The sequence below is a fragment of the Trichophyton benhamiae genome (genome assembly GCF_000151125.1).
Source record: "Trichophyton benhamiae CBS 112371 chromosome Unknown contig02295.1, whole genome shotgun sequence".
Lineage (NCBI taxonomy): Eukaryota > Fungi > Ascomycota > Eurotiomycetes > Onygenales > Arthrodermataceae > Trichophyton > Trichophyton benhamiae.
This window is the reverse complement of record NW_003315097.1, coordinates 524,110-538,300: the sequence shown is the minus strand read 5'-3', so window position 1 is coordinate 538,300 and position 14,191 is coordinate 524,110. Positions and strand designations below refer to the sequence as shown.

Below are 14,191 nucleotides of genomic sequence, written 5' to 3'. Positions count from 1 at the left end.
CACTGGAATATAGTAGCGAAGCAGAAATGCTCTACTCGGATGTATTGCAATCCACTGACTAGTTATCAAGTAGAAAGCCTGTAGTTTTCCTGCTAGCTAGGGTTAACTAACTAGTTATCTAACGCCCAACTATCAAATTCACTACCTAAAGTTAGCCACAACCAACTCTATTACTTCTTTTTCAACGTCGTCCTTAACATATGGCCCAATATCCCACGAAAAGCTACTGGAAAAGCGACACAAGATGCTCATAAATGAGAATACATGTAAATATATACCGTTTGGTTTGACTCAACGATTAAAGCGGGGCCAGGGTTTTTGAACTCCTAGCTAATTAATACTTTATAGGCGTGTCCTCTTCGAGGGTTCTTCTGGTGCCATACTCAAAGCACCATGTACCAAGATACCATGAATGGATGAAAGATCCTGTATGATTCCCCTGATGCACTGGAAATTCTCAAAACATCAACGCTGTTCATTACGGATAGAGGTTATACGGCCTGGAGTGTGACGCTGACTCCTCCATGTCAGGATATCAGGAGATACAAGAAGCTACAGCATCAGAACCCCTTACTCTAGAAGAAGAGTATCAGATGCAACAGAGCTGGAGGCAAGATGCAGACAAGTTGACATTCATCACTTGCCAACCCATACCCTTGACGTCTACTGCTTCCGGTGAGGCAGACGCTTCGGAGTCATCCCAAGCCGCGAGCTCTTATAAAATCAAACCTACGGATGACGACACTCCTGACCGGATGATAGGAGACGTGAATCTGTTTTTGAAGTTGGAAGAACACGGTAGCAATGACCAGGAACTGGACAACGCACCAGAAGAAGTGGTCGTGGGCGAGCTAGAACTAATGATCGCGGAAAAGCATCTGCAACGAAGAGGCTTCGGGAGGGCAAGCCTGATCTGTTTCTTGAATTATGTGGTCACTCATATGGACCAAGTTCTATCTGAATACCAGGGCCATACTGGATCTATGAAAGCAGGAGGACCTGAGATTATAGCAGCTAAGAGACTTGAATATTTCGTGGTTAGAATCGCAGCCAGCAACGAGAGAAGTGTGGCTCTCTTCAAGAGCCTTGGTTTTACTGCTGTATCGGATGAGCCGAATGTTTTTGGGGAATTGGAATTAAGGAAGTACGGTCTAGAAGACTCAGGGGAACTGCAGGTATGGATGAAGCATTACGGAATAGATGCATATAGAGAGCTAGCTTATAGCTGAGCATAGTTTGGGCTTTTAGAATTTGAGATTTAAGAGTCCCTCAGTCGAGCTGTGAATGTATAGCTTCATCTAGCAAGCTGCTGTACTGATCGGCCCGGCATTACTCCTTGAAAAGTTGAGTACACTGAAGACGTATTTTCTACAGCCCCTAACACACGATGCTGGCCCTAATCATTAACATATGTAATACCTCATCGAGAGCTCGTAGTAGGCTATTTATATGATATGCTGTGCTGCATGCAAAAAGTGTAGTATGGATATGCTTGTGGATAAAGCCCTGGCCGTAAGTTTCAGGTAGGGAGAAATTCATTGGGATATCATAAGAATGAGACAATTCGGGATCGGAGACGCGGTTATGGCGTGTTCTCGGCTGTAATTACATCAATTGGCTTCGCCAATGCACAACGAATCTCCTTGGATTATGTGCTGGACCTTTTCACGCTTTCATCCATCCAATCCTCCCGATGTAAGACCATGCCCTCCCGCATTATATTCTTTTTTTTTTATGCGACAGCACCACCCCTCAATTCACCCAATCTCTATATCTAGGTGGACTTCTTCTTGGTACCCTTGGAGACATCGATAATTTTCAGGGCTAAAAAATGAAATAGCCATCAGTAAACCAGTTCAACCGGCGCGGATGCACTAACTTTTCCCTTCATTACACTGTTGTATGTCGAATAGCACGTACCAGGTGGTAAGCTCTGCTTGAGCTTGTCTGCCTTATCGGCGTCTCTGAGAATGAGGGTGTACAAGAATCGGTTGCATCGGACCTTGAACTTGATCTGCTGGGTAGAGCGGTTGCGCTTAATGCGAGCAGCTAAAGGAGATGAGAATCAGCCAGCATGACCTTTGATTAAACTGCTATATCCAACGCAGATAAAGCATGTTTCGTGAATGGCACTGGACAGTATATCAAAACACAATCTCGATATAGGGCAACACATACAGGAAGCGTCCTTCCGTCGGCAGATCTCAATGAACTGCTTGATATCGGAGACTTCGGAAGGCATGGTGGGCGATGAGTACGAGTATGCGGTCGTTGTTTAATGGCCGGGTGGTGTCGAATGAATGAACCTCGCTGTCGCTAGTCGTCCTTCCTAAAGGTCGAAAATATTGATTGTGTGCGAACTTCAATTAGGGTTTCGCGACGGTGGAGCCCTGGTTTATCGCCAAATCAGGATACGGGCGCTTGTGTTGGCGCCTAAGGCGTTTAGGATCCCAGATCGGGGTTAGCTCAGGCAGCTGCATTAACCCTGGGACTTGATAACAACTGGCCATAAGGATCTGGATGTAGAAGATGAATATATAGAGGCCTTCTCCTCCATTCATCTCCCATACCATACTTTAAATTGTTCCATATTTTATCAAAACTAGTTATATATCAATAAGACAATGCCTACGCCGCTAGACAAAGCTCTGCAGTCTAAGGTACGACCTCCGTCAAAGTATATTACACAACTGTACTAACGCCTCAAAGAACCTACTTGTCGGTAAATAGATGGTGCCCGGCAAAAATAAATAGTGTTTGAATAACCGTTTATCTAGGGTTCGTTGGTCTTGTGACAGCCGCTGCAGTATGGAGTATATGGGGAAGTGAAATGTTCCCCGCTGAAGCCGATCCAACTGGAGGTAAGTTTTCTGGCATCGATCGCGCCTCTATCATTACTACCAACATCTAACGGAATCTCCAAGTAGATCCTGAATATTGGACGTTTGACGAGCTACGGAGGTGGCTCCGAGTGGTAAGCCGGTTTCCATTTCCAAATGGCGTCGGTGTATAGGGGCTTGAAGTCCGAAGCTGATATAGCTGCCATATAATAGCGTGGTCTGCTTCCTAATGAGCAGGCTTCAAGAGAAGAGTTGTTAGAGAGGGTAAAAGCCAATATGAGGCCTTAGCTCTGTGGGTATCATGTTGGTGGGCAAAGTAGTATTAGACTAAGGGAATGCTTGTTTGGAGTTTGGCGATTGAAGGAATATCTTCCCTTGCACCATATTGTAATGTCGTACCCAATAACTAGCCCTTAGATAAACCGAGCGGCTTGATAGCAACTTTCGCAGCGGAATCGGGTAGGCGGTAGAAAGCGCCTACGAGGATACGTGAGCCCTTAAACCCATCAAACAACGATCCTAAAGTTCTGACTCTGTATTAACCACTGTTTCCCCCGTGCTTTGGGCCCGCTGGACGCTTGTGGGTTTGGAATCAGGACAAAGGTCTCGCTGAACCCTCGATTTGGTGAATCCCAAGTTTCCTTTCCCTCTCCGAATTTCACATAACCGCTCACGATAACTAATATTGACATATTCTTCGCTGGATCTGAGGTATTGCGATTTGCGTTGGATCCAAAGGGACTAGCCACATTGTCCGTGGTGGCGGGTGGAATGGCCAGGTAATTCGGGTTGAGGACCTGGCAATCATACGACTGGACTTCGTAATGTGTAGGAGGCAGCTGGTTGACAAATATATCTTGAACCGAAGCACCGTCGGCTACGATATTGCCATTAAATAGAAGATTGGTTACTGTGGGAGCGTAGAAAGTGGAGAGCGTTGACCGGGCGTTGTCAAGGGCGGAGTAGTAGGTCTGAACAAAATTTGTAGTCGCTGGCACAATATAGTTAGCAGGCAATCAATAAATAACTTGATGAGCTGAGCTCTCACCATCTGTTGAGACTTTTGTGAGGACATCTTCTTGAATCGCGGCGGTCATGGTGCCTAGTGTCTGGGACGCTTGGTGTAAACCAGAAGGTATTATATATAGAGATAAATAGATGAGTGAAATATGTTTCAATAAGAAATAAACGCTATATCTTAAATGAAACAAAATAATAATACCTATTAGCCAAAGCAGTTGCAGGTTGAATGAAGTTTGATGTATCTGAATTTCATTGATAACGAATATTTTTAGTGTCAGGAGCTTGGACCATCATCGGCAAAATATTTATTCCAAAAACTTATGCGCAAACTCGCCAATGCGATTACTCTGACCATCCAGAGGAGCGAATCCGGGCTTTATGGGCCACAATGTTGAAAGCTGAGCTCCGGACATTCTCGCAGAGCTTGAGATTCAGGAAAACACAGCCAAACTCTTGGATATGCGGCTCATGTCGACAGACCAGAACCCCCTGGTGGCCTCTTAATCGCGGATATACAACCGAAGCAACACCTGGGACAAAACTAAAGCCATACTATGTCACAACGCCTATATTCTACGTCAATGCAGGTAGGCTTACAGATTAAAGGCTTGGTTAGGTATTGATAGCTAATTTTTGTGAATAGCACCACATATTGGCCACCTTTATACTATCCTTATCGCCGATATACTCAAACGATGGCAGGTCCTCCTCGGTAACGGCGATGCGAAGCTCCTGACGGGGACTGACGAGCATGGGATGAAGGTGCGAGTTGATAACGTATATGATAATGTGAAGGAACAAGGTGACTAATACGTCAGTTGCAGATTCAGCAAGCCGCGCTTCAGAATGGATTGGAGCCTCAGGCGCTTTGCGACAGGAATTGTGAAACATTCAAGGTCCGGTTATAACCCAACCTGCGCAATATACCTGGGGCTGTGGAGAGACTAATATATCTCAGGTACTGGCCAGAGAAGCAAATGCAAGCCATGACCACTTCATCAGAACAACTGATTCGGCGCATAAAGCTGCTGTACAGTTTTTTTGGGTATAGATACTCCTTTTCGAATCTCCATGGGCCTTTTTACCAACGTTGTTGTAGGAAAACCTTAACCACCGTGGTTATATCTATGAAGGCAAGCATGAAGGCTGGTACTCTGTTAGTGACGAGACGTTCTATCCAGCCTCTGCCGTACATTCAACACTTGATCCAGCAACCGGGCGGAAAATGATGGTAAATATAAACTTGCTCCTTTGATGGCGTAGAGGCTGACTCTGCTGTTAAGGCCTCAATTGAAACAGGAAAAGAGGTAAAATTTTCACAGGAAACGAACTACCATTTCAAACTGTCCGCATTTCAAGATCGATTACTAGAGCATTACCGTAAGAATCCAAAATTCATTCAGCCAAAGGTGTATATGGATAGTATAGTACAGAATGTTGCGTCTGGACTCCAGGATCTGTCTATTTCTCGCCCCGTCGACCGGCTCTCATGGGGAATCCCCGTCCCCGGAGATACGACACAAACCATATATGTTTGGTTGGACGCTTTGGTCAACTATATCACCTATGCAGGATACCCTTTCACCCCCGGTCGCGAGCAAGAGTCGATATGGCCTGCAGATGTCCATGTCGTGGGCAAAGATATCACGAGGTGCGCTATTCGCATGAAAGCTTTTAATACTCATAGATATCAACTAATACCATTTAGGTTCCATTGTATTTACTGGCCAGCTTTCCTGATGGCACTGGACCTGCCATTACCCCGGACCATCTTGACACACGCACATTGGACGATGAACCACTCGAAAATGTCCAAATCTACCGGTAACGTGGTCAACCCAATGTTTGCCATGGCACGATACGGTGTAGACCCGATGAGGTTTTACTTGGCTATGAACGGGGGTCTTGCTAGCGATACGGATTACGACAATTCGTATATCGTACGAGACTACAAAAACGTCCTGCAAGGCGGGCTAGGCAATCTTTGTAGTCGGGTGATGCGAGGCAAAGGATGGAATGTGAGAGAGAGCGTTGTCAAGATGACGAATGGGCAGGGCAGCAGAAGAGCCAAAGATCCATCTGAAATTGAGCACATGGAGTTTCTGGAGAAGGTCCCAGGCCTTGTGTCCAACCAGATGGATGAATTGAACCCTCGCCGCGCACTGGAGGAGATAGTGAAGATCATTGACCAGGTGAGTTGTCATTTCCGACCCTCCCACCGATTATGATTACTCTTTCTTGTCGGACGTATTGCAAGTCTAACAAGAATGACGGTGTAGACAAATAGATATGTCCAAAGCACTGGACCATGGAACCTCGCGAAGGAGGCGGGCACTGACCCGACGGCACACGACCAGTTGGTTGGAGTAATCTACAATGCAACCGAGTCTCTCCGCATTGCCGGCATCCTCCTGCAGCCTTTCATGCCCGAGAAGGCTAAGAAGCTACTCGACATGCTCGGTGTAGAGGAAGACCTCAGCAAGCGGTCATATGCTGCCGCAAAGTATGGGGCTGATCCTGACTATGGGACGCCCAGGGTGCCGCTAGGAAAAGGGCAGGCAGGGACGCTATTCCCACCGCTGTTGAGCGAAGAATGATGTATCTCATAACGGAACGGGGATTCCCCTAGATCTTCTTGTGAGAACCTCTTGTATGTATGTATATCTGTACGCTTAGAGTGCTATTGACTGCTGTACGATAGAGATTAAAGCCTATAGAGAGCCGCAATTATATAATTTTGCACCCAATGGTTAACTTGCTCATGTGACAACTAAATTAGGTACCTCCAAGGTGACCATCACCAACCCCAACGTCAAGCCCTCACGTCTTACCCCGAAAGCCACAGATGAAAAACACCCCATACTTGAGTGTGACGGTCAGCCAGACCCGAATACCACCCCCAGGACTATCTAAAGAGGCGATCCAATAGTCCGAGCTAAAAGACTGCTTAAACCGAGATACGAGACAGCAGATTCGCTCGGCCCTACCCGCCGGCCCTTGGACGTCCATCCCGCAACCACTCCTCCACATGACGAGAAACTCATCTCGCATGTCCCCCAGTGTTTTTCTGCTGAGATAGAGAGACCGGTCAGGGGTTGAAGAGACCACCAGGTAAGCAGAAAGAGCCCAACAAAATCCTTGGGGCTTCTGTTCGAGATCAACCCCAGCTGAAAACAGCCGGCATCCCATCCAATACGCGTATTCTATTTATATCATGTGCTGACATGGTTCGACGTTGCTTGACCATATCCGTCTCAGAGGAAAGCCGGCAAATGTACAGAGTATTTGGTCTATCTACGGAGCCAACAAGCCCCCTACAATGCCCCAATTGACAGCTGTGGTACATTACCGAGACCGTCTGATCTAGACTTCGGCTAATCCTATCATCCGCCCATGGGCGATGGTGTGCATTATATGGATCAGCTGACTAGAAAAAGGACAAAGAAGTAAAAGGAGAAGAAACAAGAATGAAGAAAGACGATTTGGAGAAATGAAGAAGCAAAAATTGCCAGGTCACACGTCCCCATTATTACACCCATGCAGTGCAAAGGACCAGATCTGGACATCGGTAGCCGCGCCCGAGTCCAGCCGGGAAGAAGGATGCAGAAGAAAAACAAGCAAGCAAGCAAGATGCACGTAATAGTCTCAACGTTACATGTCCTGCGAGCTGGATGGGCCGTGCTAAGAGCAAGAGACAACAAGGAAGGCCACTGGGTCGTTTTGACCGACTCGGCGATTTGTTCTCAAGGCCCTCCATCCCGTTTCTCCATGATCGACTACGAGAGGGCGTCTGGACTGGGCAATCAGCCGCCCCCCCAGGCACCCATCTGACCATGCCCAGCAGCTTACGGGGTACGGGGTAGACGACGCGCAAAGTATTCTCCGACAGAGCGATCTTGCTGAGGATCTCGGATTGGGGATGATATCGGCGGTTTGGCCTGGATCTCGCGGTCCTGCTGCGTCCGCCGCCCTGAAAACTATCTGCTTATGCTGAGCATGAACATCGATATATGCCACATCCTTACGTGTGTCTCTATATGCCTGTCGGTCCCTCGCGAACCGTCAGTAATATCCAGCCGATATATCAAAACTCGCCATCAACGGCTTTATATATCGAAGCCATCTTTTTGCCGTGCTCGCTTCGGCCGAATGTAGGCAAAACACGTGCCCGGGAAACTGCCCCTCGGTATCCCGCGGGAAACTTGGCTGGGCCCTCGGGAAACGCAAACTGTGGGGCGTGCCTGGATCTTGCGCAGCTTATGTCAGCACTCACAAACGCTGGTAGGAAAAAAAAAAAAGAAAAAGAAAAAGGAAAAAAAAAAAAAACAAATAATAATAATAACACGGCGAAGCGATGACGATGGCGGCGACAGAGCTCGATGTTATTATTAAGTATATCCAGACGGCAGCAGAAGCTTGCGGCGAAGAAGCAAAGGGGCAGCGCTTTTTCCTTTTGATATGCCGGCATCTTCCTGGTTGGCCATGCATGGCTGGACGCTGGGCTTGTGCCTAAATCCCCGAGCTTCCCTGGCCAGAGTTTGCTCGATCTAGCGCTCCCGGCCGTTAGGGGGTGGCCGGCACCCTGGGGACGCGATGGGGGGTTGAAAAAAATCTGGAAGATGGCAAAAGTTGGAGAAGTTGGAGAAGTACGGAGTCTGGCTGTATAAGAAGAAGCTCCCGCCGGCCCCGGGATTCTGTCTTGTTCGTGAGGCGGAGTTCCAGGGCTTCCGCTGTCGCATCCTTATCCACTTCTGCCACTTCCCGTACCAAAGTTTGTTCGAGTTGATGACAGTATCCCGTTTCCCGCCCGGATATCTACCTTGAAGGTTTTACATTTATACATACCAGCGCCCGGACGGTTCATACCAGACTTTTATTATTTTTATTATTTTTATTCTTTTGAGACCTGTCCTCTGTCTAGTCTGCTTTCTTTCCAATAATTCTTTCGTTGCTGTTGATATCTCTGTTCAACCAGATATCACTCCGTCCGCCGCAATGGGAAGCATCGAGGAGCCCAAGAAGCAGCAGCGTCTGCGCTTGCCATGGATTGAGACTCCTTTGATTGAGTCCACCAGTCTGTCCAAAGCTGCCGGATGGTATGAATCTTGCATGCCGGGTCTCTAAAGAAACAAACAAATAGACAGAAGACTAACTGATTGGTCATGTACAGCCGAGTTTTCCTCAAACTTGACAACCTCCAGCCCAGCGGCTCTTTCAAGTCTCGCGGCATTGGAAATCTTGTCCGTAGCCATGCTGCAGACCCGGCAAACAAGGGCAAACGGTTGCACTTCTTCATCCCCTCAGCTGGAAATGCTGGGTTGGGAGCTGCATTTGCAGCCTCTGCTCTCAGCTACCCTTGCACTGTTACTGTGCCCCTCAACACCAAGCCGGTCATGGTCAAGAAGTTGCAGCAGGCTGGTGCCCGTGTCGTCCAGCACGGAGTCAACCTGGATGAAGCAGCTGTTCGCATGCGTGAGATGATGAAAGAGCTTAGTGACCACCCAACCCCTGGCGGCACTGAGGTTGTCGCGATCGAATTACACCCATTTGACCGCCAGCAAATCTGGGAAGGCGTCAGCAGCATGTCAGATGAACTCGCATACCAACTGCCTCCGGCTGAAGAGAACGACCCTTGTCTCCATAAAGCGCTTCCTTGCGATGCTATCGTCTGCTCCGTGGGCGGTGGCGGCCTCATGAATGGCCTCATTATGGGAATTGAGCGCCAGGCTCCTATGCTCGAAGCTTCTGCCAACAACGCTTCTACCAACGGTACAACATCCGCAACTACCACCTCCACCAGAGACGACAACATCCATATCATTGCTACAGAGACCCGCGGCGCTCATTCCCTCGCCACATCTATCGAAAAGGGTTCCCTTACATCCCTCCCAAAGATCTCATCGGCCGCCTCTTCACTCGGTGTCCTCCGCATATCTCAAAAGACTTGGGACTACTACAATTCTCCCCCCAAGGGCATCAAGACTCACTCCCTCGTTCTCTCGGATGCGGACGCAGCCCGTGGATGCCTTCGCCTGGCAGAAGATGAGAAGATCCTTGTTGAACTTGCTTGCGGTGTCTCTGTTGAGGCTGCCTTTGGACCCCATCACCAACCCGAAACCGATGCGCCGCCCGCAAAGAAAGTCAAGCTCAGTTCTGAGGGTAGCGCACCAGCCACAAACGGAGAGACAGTCGTTCCAGGAATAAACAAGACGTTCCTTCAGCAGCTCATCCCCAACTTTGGACCCCAGACCAGAGTTGTCGTTGTCGTTTGTGGAGGAAGCAATGTCTCCCTCAGTATGGCTGCCGAGTGGAGAGAGAAGCTCGATGCTGGCTGGGGAAGCGATGATCCAGGCAGCATTGTTGTTCCACCCACTTCTGCATAGACATGATACCAATTTTCCTCCTTAATTGTTTTGTCTCTTTTTCTTTCTTTTTTGTTTCTACATGCCTGGTGTATATATAACAGGCTTCCTTTTAATGATGGCTTGACATGACGGGGTTATGGCGTTGGCGGGAGTTTCCAAAAAATATCCGGGGTCACGGGACTGTCTTACTACACACCCTTTTGCATCGTTTTTGTGATTATATGAGCCGTTGTTTTCTTTAATTACGCCCCTACCCTTTTTCTACCATCACTGTGTATAGATAACAGTGTGTCATTTCTATCCCCCGTCCCTATATTTTCTTTGACCTTTGGTGTTGATACACAAAACATCCGCACATAATCCTCGCGAGAGGGAGATAGAAAATAGAGACTGAATACATAATTTCACTGCTATCTTCTCAAACCCCTACTTGTCCATTGATCTAATCCGGTATTCCCAGTAATTCCTCCTGATTGGATCATATTTATCCTTCAATAGCGTAAACATCTGCACCGCGTTGTTCTTTGCCTCAGCCTCATGCGCCTGCTCGGCATATATGTCGCCCAGCCACTCCAACGCATGGCTGCTCTTGACCAAGAACTCACCCTGACCCTCCTCAACGACTTCTTCAACGACAAACCGTTCTGCAAAGCCCTTGAGATCCGCCAAGCCTCTGCCTGCAGCCTTAAGCACACCTCGCAGATACGCCCACGGGCTTCGGTTCTCAGGAGCCAGCACAATCTTCTTTTTTACATACTCAACCTCCCCATCAACCATTTCCTCGTCCACGACGACCATCTTGCCTGCACCGGCGCCACCAACACCGCCTGGGATTCCCACCCCAGGCAGTCCGCTGTCAAACCCCTCCCGCGGCGCAAATCGCATGATCCACCGATGGTTCCAGGCGGAGTTGTTCATCACATCCTCGTCAATCATTCTTTCTATATCCGCCAACTCAGCAGGGGAGTCCCACAGCTTGAAATGCCGCAGAAGCCAGTGTCTGTATGTCCAAACATGATAGTTCTTGGAGTCTAAAGCAAACATCTTCGCTAGAAACTCCAGTTCTCCCTCAGGCAAGGTAGGGAAGACAGATTCATTGGACATTATCACTTGGCGATGGTGCCTATAGGTATGCTGTTAGCGGTGTACGTCCTTGTCTGGCGGCATATGAGAATGGGGTATTCGCTACCATATCTGATAGCTCTTTAGATATTGAGTAGATAACTGGTCGAGCCAGGCAAGCTCAGCCTTTAGATCTTTTCCTAGAGCATTGAGTATTTGCGCTCTGTACAGCCTGTTAAAATGGCACACGGTCGTCAGTATAAATCCCCACATCAAAGCTTCCAATAGAAACAGCTATTAGACATACCAGACGGTATAATGGGCTGGGTTTGACCGAATCACATCTTCAGTCAATGCAAGAGCCCGGTCTGACATCTCGTTTGTAGCCATCACAGCTCGCAGATATGCTGTAGCCTCAGCATAGCTCTCTGAATAGGCGATCGTCGCAAGCGGCAACGTCTCGTTAGCCACGTTAGCAGTGGTCATAGCATCATCGCCAGCAGCATTTTCTCTGTCTGCCTGGGTAAAGCGGTTTGATCCATCATCCAAAGGGATGGGAGTAACTGATGCCCACGCGGGGTCGGAGTTGTACTTTGACATGGCAGGGTATTTGGGTTTTTATTTATTTCTTTGCATATTCCAGTGAGCAGCAACAGAGATGGGACTTGGGCATCCGCCAGGCAGACAGCGTAGGCTGAAGAGGCGGTTCGTGTTATTTTATATATCCAAAGCCGCACTCCAAGGCCGGCTCATGGAATGAATCGATGTTTTTGTATTGTTCGAACAAAGAAGCCGGACGGCACAATAGGCTGATTAGGTAATCAACTCTATAAAATACATCGAAGACATCAAAGACAGAAGAAGCAGAGATGGGAAGAGATCGAAGCAGTAGAAAAGAGATATTGATTATGTGGAGATGGACGATGGATTGTATTGGTAGCTACTGTGAAGTACTGGTCTAAAGAAAGGCGAAATCGGGGCGCGAAATGAAGCAAGAATTGAACGTCGTCTTCACTTCGTACACGGTTAGTTATTAGAAAGGCATAGGAGTATCAAGTATCGAAATGTCAGAAGGAAGAAGCATGCCAAAAGAAAAGGCATTGGAGAGCTCGCAAGACCCCGAACCAGTAGAGAATAGTCGAGCAAGCGTGGGGTTGACCGAAAATGTAGGGAAGAAAAGAAGTAGTCCATCTCCGTCGTCCACGGAGTCTATTCCAACCCCCCCCTTTATATCTATCCAGCATCAAGAGTATATCAATCAGGTTGAAGTCCCGCGTCTCCAGAACTTCCAGCCTTCTCTCTTCTCCCGCCCGCCAACACCGACAAGCTGTTCGATACCGCTGATACCAACGGCATTTTCGAACTTGATCTGATCTATTTCCTCGCCGCCCTCTTCGTCGGTGCCATTCTGGAGGACGGCAGGCCAGAGAACGCCCACCCCGTCTCCGCCTAGATAGGTTTCATAACGATCATAGCCCTCGTCGTCGAGTTGTTCTTCCAAATGTTCAATTGCTTCCTCGTTCCACTTGGCCTTGAATAAAGTGATGGTACATCCTCCTCCACCGGCGCCTGTCAGCTTCGTCCAACCAATATCAGCATGGTCGACCAATTCTCGGATCCGCTCTAGGCGAGGGTGAGAGACCCCCAGAGACACGAGCAGGCCATGGTTGATGCGGAATAGCTCTCCGAGGTGGTCTATCTTCTCACTGCAGTGTTCGTCAAAATCGTCTGAGGCGATGAGGCGGTATGCACTCTCAGTGGTGTGGTCGATGCTATCCAGGATAGACTCTGTCACGACTGGGTGTGCTTTCTTCAGCGCGGCAACTTTTGCAACTTCGACAGCTGTCGACCGAGGCTGGCGCGAGTTGATCAGGAGAAGCTTCATTTGCGGGAAGTCCAGCATCGGGGTGACGGTTGGTGGCTTGGAGTAGTCCCCTCTCCTGAATATGACAGCTTTGCCGCCGGTCGACACAGTGTTATCAACACCACTTGGGTTGCCGTGTATACACAACTCGCCCACAAACGCCCACCGGTTAATACGCTCGAGCTGCACTTCTGCCTCGTCCGGCGGCTGATCCTGGTGTGGTCCGGCCAGGATGCGGACCTGCAGCAGCAACGCTGTGCTCAGGCAGACAGAGACACTCGCGCTGCTCCCTAGTCCGGCTCCCACCGGTATCGTAGACCGTAGCGTGTAGATGGCAGCATGGGTCTTGGGCGACCCGAGCGAGAGGAAGAGGTAAAGGAACTGGTTGGCCGAGTGCTGGTGTATTTTTCGTACTTCTTCCGGCTTGTCCGACGAAACCATAGCAACATGGGGCTTGAGGGCCTCTAGCAGCTCCGGGTCCAGCTCGGTAACAGAATCGTAGTAGAATTTCTTCTTGGACGGGTGATGGAAGACATCCCACGGCAACGAGTCGATATCCCACGTAAAATCCAGCCCTATATCACGGAAATTCAGCGTAACCGTCCGGTGTGACTTCGACAACGTCGTGACAAGCAAGTAGGACCGCAGAGATATCGCGGCAGCCATTGCCTTTCTCCCATGCACGACTGCATGCTCTCCAAACACGATGACCTTGCCGGGCGCCGACACCATGAAGGGCGGCGCCATTGGCGACGACAGCTTCCTGCCCATCCTCGACTTGACGCTGAGTCTGCCTGGAGGGAGCCCTTCTATTCCCGATCGTACCGGCGAGGGCGTGATGGCCCCGTCTGAGCTGTCTACGGATTCATCGTCTGGCATGGTCATCTTCAGGCTGTGGCGGCCGTTGCGCTTCGATCGTACGGGTATATTGCTTTCAAACCGCTCAACCATGGTTGGCACAAAGCCTTTTTTTCTTTCTTTGCTCCTCCTCTCGAATCCAATTAAAGCTCTCTTGTGTTCCACCCCCCCTTTTTTGT

The 14,191-nt window shown here is 48.9% G+C and overlaps 7 protein-coding genes across 7 annotated transcripts; 3 read left to right on the top strand and 4 right to left on the bottom strand.

Annotated features, from left to right (window-relative positions):
- Positions 1–524: 524 nt before the first annotated feature.
- ARB_01094 (uncharacterized protein) lies at positions 525–1,229 on the top strand (the record flags this gene model as incomplete). Its single annotated transcript, XM_003012797.1, has 1 exon — positions 525–1,229. The coding sequence occupies one exon, from the start codon at positions 525–527 to the stop codon at positions 1,227–1,229; it is 705 nt and encodes a 234-aa protein (XP_003012843.1).
- A 545-nt stretch (positions 1,230–1,774) lies between these two features.
- On the bottom strand, positions 1,775–2,242 carry ARB_01093 (uncharacterized protein; the record flags this gene model as incomplete). The annotated part of the gene is made up of 3 exons (XM_003012796.1): positions 1,775–1,824; positions 1,921–2,049; positions 2,179–2,242. 3 exons carry the CDS (start codon positions 2,240–2,242, stop codon positions 1,775–1,777), a joined length of 243 nt encoding a protein of 80 aa, XP_003012842.1.
- Positions 2,243–5,002: 2,760 nt separating this feature from the next.
- Positions 5,003–6,460, top strand: ARB_01092 (uncharacterized protein; the record flags this gene model as incomplete). The annotated part of the gene is made up of 3 exons (XM_003012795.1): positions 5,003–5,012; positions 5,127–6,055; positions 6,143–6,460. 3 exons carry the CDS (start codon positions 5,003–5,005, stop codon positions 6,458–6,460), a joined length of 1,257 nt encoding a protein of 418 aa, XP_003012841.1.
- A 2,398-nt stretch (positions 6,461–8,858) lies between these two features.
- On the top strand, positions 8,859–10,246 carry ARB_01091 (L-serine dehydratase, putative; the record flags this gene model as incomplete). Its single annotated transcript, XM_003012794.1, has 2 exons — positions 8,859–8,959; positions 9,034–10,246. 2 exons carry the CDS (start codon positions 8,859–8,861, stop codon positions 10,244–10,246), a joined length of 1,314 nt encoding a protein of 437 aa, XP_003012840.1.
- A 408-nt stretch (positions 10,247–10,654) lies between these two features.
- Positions 10,655–11,332, bottom strand: ARB_01090 (uncharacterized protein; the record flags this gene model as incomplete). The annotated part of the gene is made up of 1 exon (XM_003012793.1): positions 10,655–11,332. One exon carries the CDS (start codon positions 11,330–11,332, stop codon positions 10,655–10,657), a length of 678 nt encoding a protein of 225 aa, XP_003012839.1.
- A 255-nt stretch (positions 11,333–11,587) lies between these two features.
- Positions 11,588–11,890, bottom strand: ARB_01089 (uncharacterized protein; the record flags this gene model as incomplete). The annotated part of the gene is made up of 1 exon (XM_003012792.1): positions 11,588–11,890. One exon carries the CDS (start codon positions 11,888–11,890, stop codon positions 11,588–11,590), a length of 303 nt encoding a protein of 100 aa, XP_003012838.1.
- A 658-nt stretch (positions 11,891–12,548) lies between these two features.
- Positions 12,549–14,105, bottom strand: ARB_01088 (uncharacterized protein; the record flags this gene model as incomplete). The annotated part of the gene is made up of 1 exon (XM_003012791.1): positions 12,549–14,105. The coding sequence occupies one exon, from the start codon at positions 14,103–14,105 to the stop codon at positions 12,549–12,551; it is 1,557 nt and encodes a 518-aa protein (XP_003012837.1).
- Between the last annotated feature and the right edge of the window lie 86 nt (positions 14,106–14,191).